This window comes from Rhea pennata, chromosome 1, assembly GCF_028389875.1.
Source record: "Rhea pennata isolate bPtePen1 chromosome 1, bPtePen1.pri, whole genome shotgun sequence".
Classification (NCBI taxonomy): domain Eukaryota; kingdom Metazoa; phylum Chordata; class Aves; order Rheiformes; family Rheidae; genus Rhea; species Rhea pennata.
This window is the reverse complement of record NC_084663.1, coordinates 157,747,691-157,766,324: the sequence shown is the minus strand read 5'-3', so window position 1 is coordinate 157,766,324 and position 18,634 is coordinate 157,747,691. Positions and strand designations below refer to the sequence as shown.

Here is an 18,634-nt window from a genome sequence, read left to right as displayed (position 1 = left end):
TATGCTTTCCAGGCTCGGATGACTGGATGTCTAGAAGCTGTCATGTCACTGTAACCTGCTTCCAGCAACATTAGCAAGGCATGGCTTTTTGATTTAGGTTTGGCGGGCTCTAAAGCTTTATACTGGTTTAAATTGGCTGAGTTGCACATAAAGTTTGTGTCATCTGATCTTTGCTAGATTTAACTCTAGTGGCTGAAGAAGCTATAGCCTCCAGCCTTCAGCTAGGACCCTGGGAGCACATATATGAAAAAATAAAATATTCCTCAAATATGGCATCAGACATCCCATGTTCATTTAATACTTGTCATTATTAAACATACACAATTTACAAAATCTGAGGTGTTTTTATTACATCTCAAAGTCATAAACTTGGTCTGCATGTTAGGATTCAGTCTCAGTTCTTTCCACCTCAAATTACTCCAGTGGGCAAAATTATAAACAGTTACTGACTGTGTTCAGTTCAATGTTTACACGGTTGTTTTAAATACAAAGGCACGCAGAAGACAAAATACTGTTCTTCAATACATTTTCAAAATCTGCAAAAACATTGGGGTTATTTTAGCTTTAGAATGGGGAAAAAGTAGCAGCTTGTGCTAGAAAGATGTGATCCTAACTGACTTGTACTGCCTGTATTTTGAGGGAAGCAGGATAATCACAATAGCCTTTTTACTGCATAAGTTGCAAACAACAGTTTTTCCTTTTCTCAGTGAATGTGGTGTTTCACATTTTCGATTCCTCTGTAGTAGAACTCACTACCTTTTTCTGTTTATTCTTTATTATATAAAAACGCATGTTATGTGCTAGCTCCTGCTCAGTGTTGACCTCCTCTTTGGAGATTATGAACACTCTGACTGTTCTCCTGAAAATGAAGCAGCTTCAAACATCTTAGAGCTCAAAAACATTTCAAGACTCTTTCCCCTACATCTGGTATACAGAAACAATTTGTCCTTTGTTTAATATTGGGCATATTTCTGCAGAAGTGGAAAGCTACATGTCTGGAACCTGAATTCCACAATTTAAGCTGTATTTGTAGAAAATCTGCCACATTAACTCACAACACCCTCAAAATGTCCACTTGAATATGACAATGAGGTGTGTGTTTTCCATGTGTTGGTAGCTGGCTTGAAGTTTTTAGTCAGCCAAACTCTCACTCATTTATTCTGAAATTCTCTGGATGTTTTCTTTGTATAAGGACTAGAGAACTAATGTTACTGAATGCATCCACAAAAGAATTACAGCCGCAAAAAATTCACTACACTGCTTTACTTAGAATTACTCACTGTCTCCACACATTTAGGATGGCTTTTCGTACATACCCTTCAATTTCCAGAGACAAATAATCTATGTTTACATATAACTATTTCTGTTCCTGCTTTATACGATCAAAAACTTTAAGTTATTGACTAAATCAGTGATAGGGACACTAATTTAATGAGTTCATAAAACTACAGAAATATATGGCTCCCTATAAGCACTATTGTTCTGTCTTAAAAATGGTAAACTTACTCCTGGATGAATCAGGGACAATTTTGTTCCACTTTCACATGCCTCCCTTTTAGTGCAAAAGTTGACCATTTCTCACACCTTCAAAAACTCAGCCTGCTCCTTTGTGTGCAGCTGGCACACTAGCACTGCTCTTGGCTCACACCCTGGGCTTTCTCTCTCTGTTGATCTTTCCAGCACCTAAATAATCCATAGCAAAGATACAAAACTGTTACTTGCTATTAATCTGAGCCAAAAAAAAAAAAAAAAAGAGTCATAAGGTAATTTACGCTGTTTAAAATTATAGCTTCCATATAAATTAACGCTTCAAGTAATTATTACAGAGCAACAACTTTAGTCTGGTCAGAGTGACCTACACGAAACATTATTTCTTTACTTTCTTGTCTCAATTTTGAGGTTGGTTCATGCTTGGTGAACGTCCTCCAGCCTTGTGAGATCTTCCACATCAGCTCCTGTAGCTGTTCAGGCACTTTCACAACATTTCTCTTTGTTAGTGCTGGGGCTGACACTAGTGGATGGATCTGCAGGATCAGCAGCTGGAGCTGGTAATGCAAATGTCTGCTTTCTTAGCAGAACTCTGCTTTTTTTTTTTTTTTTTTTTTTTTTGGTCTGCCTTTATTCTGCTTCTTTTAAATAAGCCATAATATAACATTAAATATCTTAGAGAATTAGCTTCAAAAATAGATTCTACAATCATAGCAGAAACCACATTCAAAATTAAAGTAGAAATCTTTCATAAGTTAATCTTTTTAAAGTCTTTCTGTACAATATCAACAGAACACTTTCTTTTGTTAAATATTTCCTTAAAGCAACAAAATGTAAAAAAAAAAGTTTTAAGCAAATCATAGATATTATACATTTTTAGCTGGTTGGAACGGTGAGGTGATTGTCTATTTGCTTTCATTTGATATAAATCCTCCATTTGTTACAGCACTCGATGACACTGATTTTGATTTGGTTTCTTCCTCTGTTTTCATGTCATCTGTCTTCGTTTTGCACCGGTATCTTTTGTAAATACAGTAGCCTGGAAATCAGTATACGTTCAGTATTAAATAAAGAAATTACAATAACGATCTGAAGAAACTATTGTAGTACAATACACACAACATTTTCCTTCCTTATACTGCTTAAAGGTGTATTCATACACCCCCAGACAGTTTAAAGCTATATTTAAATATTATATTTTAGCAGCACTCATCACTAAAAAAGTGTATTTAGAAAATTACTAGGAATATATTTTAAATTCTGATTTTGGTGTTGGACTGCTTCCTCCTCCTGCTGTGTGCAATGACTTCTAAATGTATTGTTTGTCTAACTTAGAAAGCTTTCGGGCTCTTGGCCAGGTCTGGGGGATTGATTGTTACTTCTCAGTCAGCTCCGTTTGGCAGAAACCGAGACAAAGCCAGGCAGAGCGGTTTGTCTGTCCTTGCACCGTCCTCATGCTGTTGCCTGCCTGAGAGGTAAGCATTAGCACTACCCCTCCAAACCCGTGTCCCCGGGGCAACGCTCTGGGCTGCTGGTGAGAAGTCTGGTTTGGAATTAGGATCTAAATAGCTACAGCTGGTTTTAGGGGTGAGCAACAGGGGCGAACGAGGTCCTGCCCTCAGTAAGTCAGTTATGTTAGCGGCAGCGCAACTCATACAAGGTGTATATGGGGAGGAAAAGGGGCCTTTATTTCTCATGGAAAATACTTCCACTAAGTTAATGCCAGTTTTCTTAGGAGCTGGCTGGAGGGCTAGCTGCCTGCTGGGCTGCGCCGATTGGGAATGATTCTGGTGTGCAACGTAACCCCTGCCGCCTTGGGGTGATATAAGGCTCTGGCAGAAGATCCATTTACCCTTCCTCAGCAAAGGCTGATAACAACCCTGTGTTCAAGGTATGCTCATGTGTTCAGCTGTAGGTGATGGAGATCCCCTCCCTTATGCTGAAAGAAAGCGTCCTTACAAATCTGGAACCGATCCTCATATCTTCCTTCTACAGGGCACACCACAGTGGCAATTTTCACTAATAACTGGGGGCATTATTCGCTTATCTGTATTCCATTTGACTATTTTAATCCCTAAATTGTCTATTTTTATTTTCTCCATACTTCATGACAAATGAGACTGATAATAATAACACCTGCTATAATGGAAAATGTCTATACCTTACCTGCTAAAATTATTAGTGCAAACAACACTTGGAAAATACTGTAGATGAGCGGGAAAGTAAACATCAGTTCAAGTTGTTCAGGGCTGAAGGAGAGCTGTACAATCGTCGTACACAGCTGTGTGTTCTGCAAGCCTGTTTCCAGAGCCACTGTTCGACATCTGAAGGGAGTAATACAAAGACGGTCATCATATAGGAGCCTTTGCACTCCTAAGCTTTTTGGGAGTCCGGATAAATAACATGCAGTAATAGATAACTGAGAAAACAGTATCCTCCAGCTCACACAGCCCACAAAACACTCCGCAAGACATACAGTGGTTAGCACTAGAGGAAATACAATTTACAGGTGTTCAGCAATTGTAGAAGACTGTCCTCCACTTTCAAGACATGTATGTTATATTGTTCAGCAACACTCACTATCTCCCTCTCTTGTAATGATGCTCTAAATTGTAGACTGCTGCTACTTCATGGGAAATTTTACTGCAATCCCAGCCAGCTGGTTAGTAATGCCTGTCCTATCTACTTCCTTTGAGGTTTAGGACGCAGGCATGCAAGGTGAAGACACATGACAGATTGGAGGAAATAGAGAATTAGAATCCATAAACAAAAACAAGCACAAGAAAAGACTTATCTAAGTGCAGTACTGCAGAAACAGAGTTGGGGAATGAGTGACCTTGCAGGATGACTAATATTTAGGGAGTATTCTCAGCATTGATTAATCATTAAATAAAAACTTTACAGCGGCAATAAGACTATAGCTCTATGTCACAGAGAAATCTATACCTGTTCCAAGTCAGACCAGCTACGCGCGCCAGAAGGAACCCCAGAGAATATCCAGCTGCTGGAAATATAGTACCAATGATCCATAATTTAGGGGAGATAATCCAGGAGCCTTTGTACAGAATTCCTGCAACCACAGCTATGAGCACGATGAGGATTGCTCCAACAATGGAACCAATCTGTGGGAAAAAAGAGGAAGGACTGTGTGGAAAGAGACTTTGATGAAATTTAATGTCATCAAACAAAATTTCAAACATGCCCATGAAGTTCTTTAACTAAGTCATTAAAATATCTTATTAAATATAAAATGGAACACTTTTTGCAATGTAATTCACAACAAGCGCACAAATTAGATAGCTGCCATTTTCAAAAAAACTGGAGATATACAAGTTATTTCAACATGTGATTACGGCTATAGATCAAGGCACAGTAGAACAGGTATCTATAGCAGGTATCAGTAAGACTGATCTCTTGAAACTTTTGCTATACTTAGAATGCAACATTAAAAATAATCTCAGAGGCACGGCATGAACAAGAAATGATGCATAGATCAGAACTATTTTCCTAGAGTTATTGAGACAGTCTACTAGCTAGTATAATAGATTTTCCCCCCACTTGGTCAGTTACACTTGGGACTTAGTACAGAGTATGCTAACTAGACACCAGATTGTTAGTGCTAGGAAATTATTTTCCAAGTGGATGAGTAAATCTTTAATGTGGCTGAAAATACAGTGTGTTTGGAAACTGAATGTGAGTTCATGTGGTGTTCCTACATAGCCATAATCTTCGAGGTGATCTTATTTCCTGTCGTTGAACGTGCAGAGATCCTAGCCGCTGCTTGCCAGAGAGAGGGATAATTAACTCTCTTCTCAATATCCAAGTGAAATATTTGCTCTCATGGCATATATTGCCAGGGAACTCACTGACTGACTTCTGGGGTTAGGCTTAGGAGAAACCATTTTGCAGCTAAGACGTTTATATGGGAAGCCTATTCCCATTGAACTGACTTCTTCAGTCTTTGGCTGAAGCCTTTTTAAGAGCACCGAGTGAACAACTGCTTTTGTTTTTCTGAACTACTAAGGATATGCACCTATGAAAAATAAATATAGTCCGGCTGTGACAAGCTCCTTTAGCTCACTTGGTACAGCATCTCCGTGCTTTATCTCTGTTTGTCACTGTATGGACCTTGATCTGATGGTTATGGCTCAATCTTCCCTTCGTGCTTTCCTGTCCTGCACAAAGCAAGCTGTCAACAGACTCCTCTATGGGCTATTTACCCATCCACTATGAAAGAAAATGAAATGGTGTTTTTTTGCTGAGAGAGCAAGTGGAGTCTTTCCCTATGCGAGTTCAAATCCACCCTTTTCCCATAACTGATTAAACAGGAATAGAATAGTTTTGAAACCAACACTTCATAGTAACCAAGTTCATAAGTAAGCTATGAGTACATTTGAAAAAAAAAACACAGTAAGCTAATATTTCAGGAAAATGAATTTGATTTAAATGGACTTCTTTTGTGGTCTTCTTTTCCTGAGCTGTTATCACAGAAAGAATAATGAAATATAGGTAACTAACTAGCTGTTAGATCAACTTAGCTTAAATTAAGAAAATTAAGAAGATAATATTAGGGGTGGTCAGTGAGGGTCATGAGGATCATGTCTATAAAACACTTTGAACCTATCAGAGAAATGTTCTGAATGATTGCTGCTAACACCAAACATAGGTAGGCTATTATTATTATTTTTGTGATACATTTTGTTGCCTCTGAATGTAGTTTTGATGTATTTGAAATGATCTAGTAAATATAGTTGAATTTTGTGAATAGTTTTTACTGGATTTTTTAAACAGAAGCAACATTTTCAAAAATAAGTTTTGCTCAAAATTTCCAAAAAACAATAAACTGGTTTAAAAGTAGAAACTTTTTTGTTTGAGCCAGAATAAGTTTTCATTTTTTTTATTGTGTAGAGAAATACTTTCCAGTCACCAGAATGATTTTCCTCCCAGCTTTCAGTTTTTATACATTATGTTATACACTGAGCTTAATTATTAACATAGTTCTCACCAAAGACAAAATAGGCTCCTTGGATAATGATAGTTTATCATAATGTATGCAACTCATGACTATTTGTGGAGGGGGAAAGCAATACTTTGCTGTAGCATCTCACTTGCTCTCTACAGAGAACTTCACAGTTCTTGTGAAGTCAGATACTATGAATAGCAATGTATTGCTTCAGTGGTGGCACTGAATCCACAAATTGTCTGCAATTAATAATGATTCAGCTTACATATCCTACCTTAAGTATAATTTTTGCTTTATGAGGCCATCTGTGGTTAACATACATCCCAAATGAAACAGGAACTACAAGAGCTACTAGTGAAATTCCTGGAAAAGGTGAAAAAAAAAAAAAAAAAAGAAAAGAAAAAATAAGCCCACATATAATGCAGAAGTGATGGGAGAAAAGACACTGTATAGAGTGGCTGAGCTTACAGAGGAAGCCTGTGGAGGATGTGTCTGATACATATGCACGCTCTACCCACACCTGCCCATTTGCTTTTCTATAGAGTCTGCTATCTTTGCAAACCTGTTGAAGTAATTGCCATTCTGCTTAGCTACATGCTCATTCACCCGAATCAAAAAGGGAGACAGAAATTTGAGTGTGTTAATCATCACTATGCTGCGATATGAGTTGGTTTATTAAATGTTCATTCTGTCTGCAGGTGTTTTGCTACTGTACCGTATCAACAACCAGTTCAGAGCTTCTTTTGTTTTGGCCTCCCTCCTGCAGAATTTATGTCAAAAAGTGCAAGCAATTTATGCAATTTTTTTCGAGGACAATGGGAAATGAAATTGAAGAATATAAAAGTGACTCTACTGGCTTTGTAAGATTAGCACAACATGGAATCAAACTTGATAAGCACTAGGGCCACAGTTCTGTGAAGCACTGGAGCATGTATTTCTAAATACTTAGCCCATATTCTGCTTGTAGATGGATGAGATTTTTGACAAGAAGTCAAATGAAGCCACTCGTGGTAGTGTAGATTGCAGCTTTTCAATGAGACTCAGCAGTTTTAACCACTTGCTTAATTATCCACATGTGCTTAAGTACTTTGCTAGAGTATGGCCTTGGCACTTAGCACATTGCAGGATTGTGCCTTGAAGCTGTTACAAGCACTTTTATCCACGGAAAACATCTATTCCTGTATGAATTATTCTATATTCGTATCCCAGTCCTATGCAAGTTTTCCAGCCAATTTAAATAAAAAAACACGTACTACCTTGCGATAAATATCTGTACCATATTTGTGAAAACTTAAAGGCTTTGTTCCACAGAGCTCTGGACGACCTAAAAAGATATGGAATAACTCCCACTGATGTCATTGGAAAGTAGGTGAATAAATATCTTTTAAAAATCCGAGGTCACATCTGTGTGACTCTGCAATGATGACGATACCAAGACAATTGTTACCAGAAAAAGAATGAAGGACAGAGTTAGAAGGGAAAGTGCTGATTTACTTGACTCACCAATGCTGTCATATGGGAGTACGATTGAGCCAGCATCAGTCCACATCTTGGTATAAATAAAGAGACAAAGTGGCATCATCCCCATTGCAAGCACTGTGGAGCAAGTTGTCATGCTGACGCTGGAAAGAGAGTGGTTAATGTTACAGTTTGTCTCATGCTAACCTACAGTCTTTCTCATTTTCTTATTATGACTTAACAGCTGTGAAATGTTGGGCAAGAAATACAACTGGCTACAGACAGTTTGTCCCATGTATCAAGTTAAGGGGAAAAAAGAATCCTAAATTGAAAAAATAGCTTCTACTGTGAAACAAAAGAAAGGACAAAAAAAAGAACATGAAATATCCACATGCTCTGCAGACACATAACAGCAACTGTCAGCACAAATGAAGGAGTCAGGCAGGAAGCCATCAGGAAGTCTGTTGGCAAATTTGTCTGCACACTGACTGCATGACTGGCCTTTGAGAGGCCTGGCAAGCTAGGCAGGATCAGAGGGATTTAAGCTGGAGCTTTCCATTTTACCAGTAATTTTGGAGTGTTAAAATTTCACTCCAAAGCCAATAAAATAAGACAGAAAAATTAATTACCTAGCATGTATGATGGGATAAAATTCCCTTTTCTGCCTAGTTCTGCTCTATGCCCCCAAATAGGTGCAGAGAGTTACTTAGTGAAGCTGAGCATAAGTATTGTTGCTTCCTTGATTTGTTGGAAGACCTTTCCAGTTTGAAATAAAAGCCTTTCTTTTATCAGGTTTGATACACCTCTTACAAAAATATGCTTCTGTTGCAAGAATGAAGAAGATGGGCAAGGCAACACAGTTGAAAAAAGAGGAGATTCTCAGAATGTGAATAGTATAGATAAAATTATGTCTACAAATCACACTCCTCTGTGGTAAAAATTACAAGAGAGGACTCTAGAGAAGGCAATTTAGGAACATCTTTCTGAGCCTCACTCCTGACTGCTTTTCTACATGGATTGTCCTCAAAAAAGATGATATCAATCCTCTCCTACAAACTAGGGAGAGCCAGGGTTATCTAGAACAAGTCATACAGAAACTGCAGATGTATTTGTGTTAATTTTGGTTCCTATTACTCTGTGTTTCAGTATTATTAGCTATAACTTTGTAGGAGCCTCTAGCAAGAGGATTCCTATGTGCAAAGTTAAAAGAGCAATGGTCTATGACTCAGGTCGGGTGAAGCTCCAAATGGATAAAACATCTTAATTTTCCTTCATCCATATTCCCTACATTTTCCTGCATTTCCAATACCTAAATCCTGTTTCAAAGTCTGCTCATTCTCCATCTCTAACCCTAGTGCTTACAGAAACTCTCATGGGTGCTGCAGAGGAGAGGGGTGGTGACTCAGTGGTTGCTCTCATTAAATACTAAGAAATGTCAAAAACAGGTGCCCCCATGGGAAACTCTGGAGGACATCAGCTAAGCCTGAGCAACAAAAAAAGCATAAAACCTCACACTTCATCTCCCTGTAATTATATCAGAAGCAGAAAAATCATTCCTTCTCCAACTTGTGATCTATTTGCACGGCGAAATTTTGAAGCAGGACTGCAAGCAAGGGTGGTGGCTGGTTATGTATAAGCACAAAAAAATATCAGTTGAAAGGAAAACCTTTGTTTGATATGTTGATTTTCTGTAAAACTGACAGGTTTTTTATAATACTATGCAGACTGTAGAAACTAGCCAGGCTACTTATGCTGTTATTCTTTCATCAAGAACTGAAGATCATTGCATTGCTTAGTTTGCTATATCTGCCACATCCTGCAGGCCTTGCATTATGTCACTGAGGTCCTGATCAAAAGCCTTTGAAATCTTAAAGGATAAGGTTTTTACCTGAAAAATAATCTTTTATACGTATTTTTAATTTACCTTACCCTCTGCCAGGGTCATGGGAGATAAATTCTACTCTTATTTATAGCATCATCAATTCAGATTTTTACTACTGATTTCAATGTAGTGATTCTGAACATTCAGAGCTGTGAAAGCATAGTTTGGCTCAGTGTGTTCTTCCACAGTAAGACTGGGAATTTCAGATTTATCCTGCGTATCTTTCCATCTGTGTTTTCTCAGAACTACATTTATTGAAAGAGTGTGTTACAGTTTCTAATGTCATAGATCTGTCCTCCAAAGTAGGGAAGTTGGCAATTAGCAGAGTCGACTATATACAGTATCAAAAAGCACATATTACATTAACACCTATATGTGACAGAAAAATTCACTGTTTTCAAAGGACAGAAAAAAATGTTTTAGTAAAGCCACAAATATTAAATTCTTACTCTGTTCACCTTAGCTCCACATCTTTCTTACTTCTATTAGTTTTTCCATTTCTAGTTCAGACTGACATATGATAAATTGGATGAATGTTGCAATTTATGTTACTCTGTGGGAAACAGAGAAGTGATTCTATTTATTTTAATGAAAAATGATCAGAATAAAAAAAAAGCTCATTTTTAAAGGCTGTTTGAATTAATGAGCACCCCCACCTTGAATTTGTATCAAAAGCTGAGTTCATTTCTACTGTGTGGTTGATGTCACCGAGCATGTTGGCTGCCTTATGTGTCACAGTTTTAGAGTTTGCAGCATCCTGAAGTTGCAGCCAAATTAGCTGTCATTGAGATCATCACACTTAGCCCCAAAGGAGCTTTTCCTTTATTCCCAACAGGGAGGGCGGTGCCTTGTATCGTATTAAAGTTTCCTTCAGCTTGAAAACTTCTATAGGGTGCCAGGAGCAAATAGAATTGCCACAAGTGATTTTCATCTGTATTAGTTGACAAAGAGAAAGCTTTGAAGGTCTATTCATTGTGTAAAACACAAAAGGAGGGAAAATACTTTTCCATAGATGATATCTTTCAAGAAACATTACTTTAAAATTATCGCATAGCCACCATTTCATATACAGGATTCAGTTTCTAAAATTCTGGGTTTTTTTTTCCCACTGCCTGAGATCTTGGGAGAAACAAAACCACAAATGTGGCTCTTAGACCAAGTTTTCATAACCTTTAGTATTTTAGAGGTGTTCATTGGTACTATTTTCAGCAGGATCTAAGCGTTTATAATGAAGATATTTTCTACTATGCACAATCTTCTCATGTTATCTTCCTCATGAATTCTCAATGAACAGAGCATAATTGCTATTCTATTCATATTTATTACTATTATAGAAATTAAACAACTCAGCAAGAAGGAGGCTCCAACATGCATAAGCTAGATAGCAAAGACAAATGTCATGCAAGCTTTTCGGTATGAAGCCTACACCATAAAAAGACACATGAACGTTTTAGAGAGTAACTGCTCTTACCTTAGGTCCATGTCACCATCCACCCAGTAGGCAAGGATATTGGAAGCTGTTCCACCTGGGCAACATCCCATGATCAGCACTGCAACCGCTTGAATAGGAAGCACATTAAAGGCCACTGATAGCACGAAGCCTGTGAGAGGCATAATTCCAAACTGGCAAAGAAAACCTACAAAAATACCCCAGGGTCTTTTTATGTGTCCCCAAAATTTTTTTAGTTCCACATTACAGCCCATAGAGAACATCACCATAGCCAGCATGATTGTCAGAACAGTACTCAGTACCGTATTCAAAATTTTGTTAAAATTGTCCTCAGGTAACACACAAGATGTGCCATTGCAAACAGTAGCATTTAGCGGACAAACACTGGAGTTTTCTGTCAAAGACCTAGCCTTAAGTTGCTGGAGAAGAAGGTACGTCTGCATTTTGAAATACAGAAACGCTCAGTACATCCAACGTAAACTTTTAAGCCTGTGTAAATGGCTGTTTGTCAGTGACTCCTTTTAAATGATCCAGGAAGCAATAAAGTACAATAAATACTTGAACAGTGTTACTATTCTTAAAGGGATTGGCATAGTGCTGATTCATATAGTTATAAAAGTTATACCTGCTCAGTTGGGTGACAATTAATCATTTATTCATATGAAAATGAGGAATTCCACATGAAGAGAATAGCTGTGTTAATATTTAAGGGTGCAGCAAAGGTTTATGGTGTAGCTGAACACACAGACTGAAAAATGTAGGAGGGAGGGAAAGTTAGGATAAGCTAGGATTAATTATTTTCCTTCTAACAGTTACACAGGGCTACAATTCAGGAGAACTTCAGAGCTTCTCTGCATTCACAGAAGAGCAAACAAAGGTCTTAGTCCTGCACAGAGAAAGCTGCAGAAACAGATTTGAGGCAGCATCTCTTGCCAAGTGACATAATGCTCTGGTGTAAGGGTTGAGCAGGATATATGGAGTCACTTTGAATGGGATAGGATCCTCATTTGGATCAAAATTCTGGTATATAAAAAAGTGATTGGTGTACAGTGATAACTTTACCACAGAAGTAGGCATACAGTTGTGTCAGTTTTAACTTCTAGATACCCCTGAAATCTTTGTCATTCCTTTTCATATTCTATGTAATCCTGAAGATGGTTAAGATCTCTGACCTTAAAGTTGCCAGAGATACAGTCCATTAACATGTTGACTGAATTTTTGCTTTGGCATGTGCAGCACCACCACAGTCCTGACATAACAGAGTCCCTTAAGCTGAGGCACTTCATTACTGCTTGCTGCTGTCTGGTTTGGCCAATCATTGTTCCCAGAGTAAATATATGCCATAAAAAGGGTCATAGGAAGGAAAGAGTGATGCTACTCCTTCACATAGCCCAAGTCTTACGTTCTTAGAGATTTTAGTAGCTAATAATAAGTTAAAGACTAGATGAGGGAGTAGGGGGATGGGAGTAAGCTCTGCAGCCAGAAGCTTTCTTTTCCCACAGCCTACAGGCTTGTGCTCAGTCCTGGCCGTGTCTATCACTGTGTTGAGTATGTCAGTAAGCCAGGGAGAGCTGAGGGCTGGAGAGCCAGGAGGCATCAACTGCACTTATTAGATTAGCATGGGGATTTATGGTCCTCTTCTGACCAAACGGCATGCTTCGCTCTGGAAGCCCTTCCTCCACTGGAAACAGTGAGTGGCAATAAGAGGAGTGCAGCGTGATGAGGGCAGAGGAGGAAGAAAATACGGTTGCTGAGCTCAGCATGAGGAGCAGCCATGGAATGCGGAGGTGGCAGGTTTGCAAGATGCTCTGGAGCCAGGTGTATCTAGCGCTGCTTCAGCAGAAACGGACCATATCCCCTTCAGCACGGCTCTGTGTTTAAGGTTTGCACCTGTGATAAGGGTGCAAACCTCATCTTGTTTGTACATGGGATCAGAGGGGATTCAGTGTCCTTGGCATATTTGCCTCCTGATGTGCATCCATGCTCTCACTTCCCCACCTTGATTCATGTCCTTTTCTCATGCCTGTTTTCCTGTGGAAAAACATCACACATCAGTCAATGTTTAGATATTTTTACTATGCTTATCACCATACTGGGTGGGTGTTGTGCAAATGTTCGCGCGTTAAATATCACAGTGACTTTGAACAATCAATATTATTATTTCCTTTAACAGGTGCAAGAACAAAGGCACAAGTCCAATTAGATGAGTTCTTCATGCCAAAAAAACCCAATTGAAAGAAGTGAAGAGAGAGGAAATCAAAAGGCCTGAAATATAAATATAAATATATCTGAAAAACAGATTTATCAAATGGCTGTGCTTCCCTCTCTGAAACTCAAAACTGAGCAGTTCTCAGCTGCTGAGAGTTGATAGGGGAGAAAAAGCCACTCTGCATTTCTTTCTCTGAATTACAGCAGAGATTTGAAAGCAGGTCTTCCACTTAGCATATTGTGAGTTGCTAGTCTCAGACTGTCTCGAGAAGAACAACTTTACCTGTACAGCTCAGTGGGGCAGGCCTGGGACCCCGATGTGCCATCTCTCACATCAGCATCCTAATGGTCAGGGATTAGTCTCACATCCTGCAGCTTAATGAAAAGTTCTTGATCAGTTGGAAATAATTTTTTTCCTGGTGAATCAAAAATGGTTTCTTCATTAAATCTGCCTTGGATTGATCGAATGTAAAAGGCACATAAAAATTTACCTAGTGTGATTCTGGATCTTTCAGACTGTGTACAAGTTCATTTTGTGAGGGAATTCAGATAATGGTGGTTGTTACAGAGAGCTCCCCACTTTGATCAAGATCCCATCTGTGCTAGATGCTGTACTTAGCCAAGGTAAGCTCTACTTCCTGCCACTTCTGGCTTTTCTTCCAATGTCTTTCATCTTCATCCAACATACTGAAAATACCAACGCTGTAGGCACAGAAATGAAGATAAATTAGAGGCACTGTGGGGTATCTTACCCACAGCAGTTTGGCTGTGGCAATATGAAGGTATTGATGACTGTCCTGTAAATACAATCATTAATTTGTGCATTTATGTTGAACTGAATAGCTATCAGTTCATTCATATTATATTACGATAGTGTCATCATCTGTGTGAAAATTTAATCTGAGCAGAGATCTCTTACTTGTGGTCCTGACACGCAATATGGCTGTTCTTGCCAAGTGTGATTTTATTTTGTTTTTTGTATATGGTGGGCAAAGTGCTGAGTGCATTGTCAGGAGTAGCTCTGTGTGTTGTCCACGTTTGACTCTGTCTTCACTTGCCACATGACTTTTCCATCTCCAGATTTTTTCCTCTTCACATTACTTTTTTTTTTTATGTTGTCAGTAGTATTTGCAATGTTAGAATGCAAGCAAACTTCAAAGTATCCACTGAAGATTATATGATTTCTGTCACATGTAGAAACCACTTGCCTTATCAAGATTTAATTCTCCAGTAATTCTGGAAGCTGCATATACGTAATATAGTTAATACGCTATAGAGTCCTCAGGGACTCACTCTTCTCTGGTTTGTCTGGTTCCTGACCTTATGGTCAAAATTTGCTCTCTCTTTCCTTGCAGCCTGAACACCTCTTACTCTTTTCTGAGACCAGACAGCTCAGCAGCCCTACTGGCTTCACTAATTTGCATGAACCTATATGTTGGCAAAAGAGTAACATACTCATTTGTAAGACTGCTTTTTGATAGAAGTTAGTCCACACTTTAAAGCACAGCAGCAAATTTCACTCTTTAAAAACACAGCAGCAGGAATATATGCAGTAATACATGAATAGAAGTTATCACAACTAAATTTTGTTCATATGTTAGACCACTTTTTAAGACAGAAAACGCGAACTGCTAATTGCTTAAACTTTCTCTCTCTCCAATTAAGGTTAATCTAGGGCTGCAGCTCTGAGGCATCTTAGCTGATTTTTCAAAGTCACACTCACGAATAGTTCCCCTTGATTGTTTCTGACTTTCGCGTACTCTGAACACAGTGTGACTTGCCGTTAGGCGCTTGGTTGGGTTTCATTTTTAGGGAACAGGGCCACCATGCTGCTTGAGATTCAATTAGAGTAGCTTTTCATTCTAGAGTAACTTTCCTTCCACAAATAAGCAAGGATGAAAAGAAAAGAAGAAACAGAGAAAGAAACCAGGAACCAGCCATTTCATCTCTCCTTTCCTTTCTAGATCTCTGCAAAAGGCTCTTACAGACTGAATTAGTCTTCTGTAAGTTCCTGGCTGGATGCCTATTTCTGCATAGTGTCACAACAATGTGCAAATAATCACAATGCATACATATGTGTAATCACCACTTATGTGAATGGCGTATGTAAATAATAAGGTACCTGTTCTCCTGAAAAGTTACTGTAAAGCTGTTGTCCTCTTCTATTTGGGGAATGTTTTATTTTCAGTCCAGAGTCTAAACTAAATTTAAATTTGTGTAGAACACCCATCTTCATTGTTGGACATGACTGCACAATGTTTCTAGGTATTTAGACTTCATCTTTTGACAGGACTGATTCAGTAATTTGCTTGACTTTCTTTTCAGGAGACATTGTCTAAAAGAGTTCTTTGAATAAGAGTTGACTTTGTATTTGCAAGGCTGAATATGATGTTGAATGCTAAATATGTGCAGTTTTATCTGGAAGCTGCTGTGGGCTCTCGTCACTGGAAATTTGAACCACTTACCTAGATATCAGAAATTTACTTTAGCAATACAATTCTGAAAATTCTCGCAGATGGCTCTTTGGCTGTGGGAATGAAAAATGTGAAGGATATGGTGTTCCTTGTCTCGTGTATTGTCGCGTTCATGTAATTAATGATAGGATTAGTAAACTCTCTGTGTGAGTGTCTTTATCTCCTTGTGCAACAGTGGGCATCTTAACTAATGCCTCGGGCTGTTAAGATACACGTAGATGTTAATAATAAGTTTCATTATTTAATAGACAGTGAATAACAGTTTGGGCCTACAGTTAGCCATTTTAATTCCAATTTGGCTCTACAGTGCTAAATATTCAAAAAGACTAAAACTTCGCAGTGTTGAACGTATAGGTGCTTTGGTGCTTGGGAGAATCCATGCTAAGGTACCTGCTGTCTTCACACAACATGTGGAGAGCTGGATATCAAGATGGGAAATTCCACAAAAGCAATGACTGAGGTGGGAGCCATGCAAAGAAATCAGTTGAAAATGCTGCTCCCCTTCAGCACTTCCTCCTAAAAAGCAAGAACTTGAATAGGAACTGAGTCTTCTTCTCTTAAGAGTCATATTTACTCAAACCCTCACTCTGTCTTAGTGAATATTTAATTCTCTCTCTCAAAGTGGAATCGCTTCAGCAGGAGACCTGAGGGAGTGCTAGCCCAGAACACCCCGTAGGCACTGCCCAGGCACATTTTGCAGAACGCTCACTTGGGACTGAGCTGATGCAAGTTCAAATCCCTTCAGGCAGGGAAAGCAATTTTAATTCTGACCCCCCTCCAGCTTATGTGAATTTTTTAACTGCTGGGCCTTGAGGAAGAAAAAGAGCAGAGATGCCAGCCTAGTTTTCTGCATGTTAGTGCAACTTGCCTGTACTTTACACCTCTTGGTAATATTGCTGGAATTTGGGCATAGTCGGAAATAAATGACAGCTCATTGAAAGTTTGACGATATCATTTGGAATCAGAATCCTGCAGTGCAGCGTGTTACTATAGTACCTGAAACTCTTCTTAAAACATGGACACTTGCCAGTGCAGATATCTGTTTTGAAAATGCTTATCAGAATTATTTCCATCAGTTCTGTTTTGAAATTATTTCCAGCATTTTTTTCTATCAAACTATAAACTGTATCCTACTACTTTCGTTTCTGACACAACTGGATGCCCCTTATTTTGGATGTAATGATTCAAAAAAGTGGATTATTTCCATCCTTATAAAAGAAGGAGCTTATCTATAAATATATAAAAACAAAATATATAAAAACAATATAAAATATATATTTATATTATATGCAAATTACATACCATATGAATAATGATCAAATATAAGCAGAAGAAGGAATGTTCCAGAGAGAACACCTGTGCTTTCTGAGAATTTCCGTGTGACTGAAGTGAATCTTCTAACCGCTTTCCAAGCTTCTTCAGTAAATGACAACATGCTTAAGAAATGTTTTTTTTTTTTTTTTTCTCCTGTTGTTGAAATAAATGGAGGTGGCATTAGTCTTCTGTACCTTCAAAAGCCTTGAGGTCTTCTGTAGATATTTCAGTGACCTCTATTTTCCCTTCAAGGGGATTTTGTGGTCAGCTAAAGACTTGGTGACCTACTATGAAGAAGCATTAACTAGGAAAAAAAAATTATTTTGAATTTATCAGAAATAACGACATGTTACATAACTATGGCTTTTATGCCACTAACGATTCTTGTGCAATTTCAGGCAGTTCATTTATCTCTTTACCTTCTGTGGCTCAGTTTACAATGCTGTATGAGTATTTACATACACAGTATTCCTGTTCAGAATGTTTGAACTATCTGAATACTTTCACAAGCTTTCAGATATTAACTGGAGAAACTTGTTTTCTTTGTCTTGTAATTTTGAATATGCTTCATTGCTATTTTTGAACTCTCTCTCAAGAAGTCTGGAAATGTTGTAAAGTAAAAATTGGGATGATCAAATAATAACAGCATTCTAGTCATGAAAAAATACTGTGGGACATTAATGAAATTTGATAGCTGGTGACAAAAAGCTGTATTATCTCTTTACACTATCTGTTAAAATAAAAACTTTTTATTGAGTTATGAATGAAGGTATATAAGTGCAACCTACTACTGTAGATGTGGCTTTTGCAGCAGTCAGGAATATAAAATTGATGAAAATGAGCAAATGAGACTCATAAAGAAATGGGACAGCACCATATTAACTGAAGTATTAAAATTTAAACATTTGTTAAGCTTCTTATAAAGCTGTCTGAGTACTGTTATATCAAAAAAAGTTATAATCCAACAAATTTGTCATCTGCATCACTAAATATGTGTTTAACTTTTTCTCCCCTGACTTTTTTTTTTTTTTTTTTTTTAACCAATGTGACCTAGAGGTATCTTACAGGAGAGAGAAAAATACTGCAAAAATGCAGGCTTAAGAGTACAAGGTAGGTCCTTGGAGACTGAAGTAATACCATTAGTGGACAAGTTGAAATAAAAAAGCAGCTCCAGTTCAGACATGCAGCCCAGTGAAATCCATTTACATTATAAAATATTTGTCAGAAGAGTATATTTTTTTAAATAGGGGAAAAAAGCCCTCTAGAAATGAAAGCAAAAAACCTCCTGGTTTTATAGGTCCCTCAAGAACGTGGTTAGAAAAAGATAATGAATAACTCACATTTAGTGTCGGCATCTGAACTAACTCCTCTTACTTTTCCTGTCTGTAGAAAAGCTG

At 38.1% G+C, this 18,634-nt stretch overlaps 1 protein-coding gene across 1 annotated transcript; it reads right to left on the bottom strand.

Annotated features, from left to right (window-relative positions):
• Positions 1 to 2,393: 2,393 nt before the first annotated feature.
• SLC10A2 (solute carrier family 10 member 2) lies at positions 2,394 to 11,684 on the bottom strand. Its single transcript, XM_062580051.1, has 6 exons — positions 11,263 to 11,684; positions 7,955 to 8,073; positions 6,726 to 6,814; positions 4,435 to 4,610; positions 3,655 to 3,812; positions 2,394 to 2,527 (listed from the first exon to the last, which is right to left on the bottom strand). The coding sequence occupies exons 1-6, from the start codon at positions 11,682 to 11,684 to the stop codon at positions 2,394 to 2,396; spliced, it is 1,098 nt and encodes a 365-aa protein (XP_062436035.1).
• Between the last annotated feature and the right edge of the window lie 6,950 nt (positions 11,685 to 18,634).

Bases quoted from the DNA above. Each gene is read 5' to 3' on its own strand.
- SLC10A2 (XM_062580051.1), bottom strand. From the start codon at position 11,684: ATGCAGACGTACCTTCTTCTCCAGCAACTTAAGGCTAGGTCTTTGACA. The intron at 3,813-4,434 runs GTATAGATTTCT...TACTCCCTTCAG, and splicing joins GCTGGTCTGACTTGGAACAG to ATGTCGAACAGTGGCTCTGG. The intron at 2,528-3,654 runs GTAAGGTATAGA...ACTGATTTCCAG, and splicing joins TGCACTAATAATTTTAGCAG to GCTACTGTATTTACAAAAGA.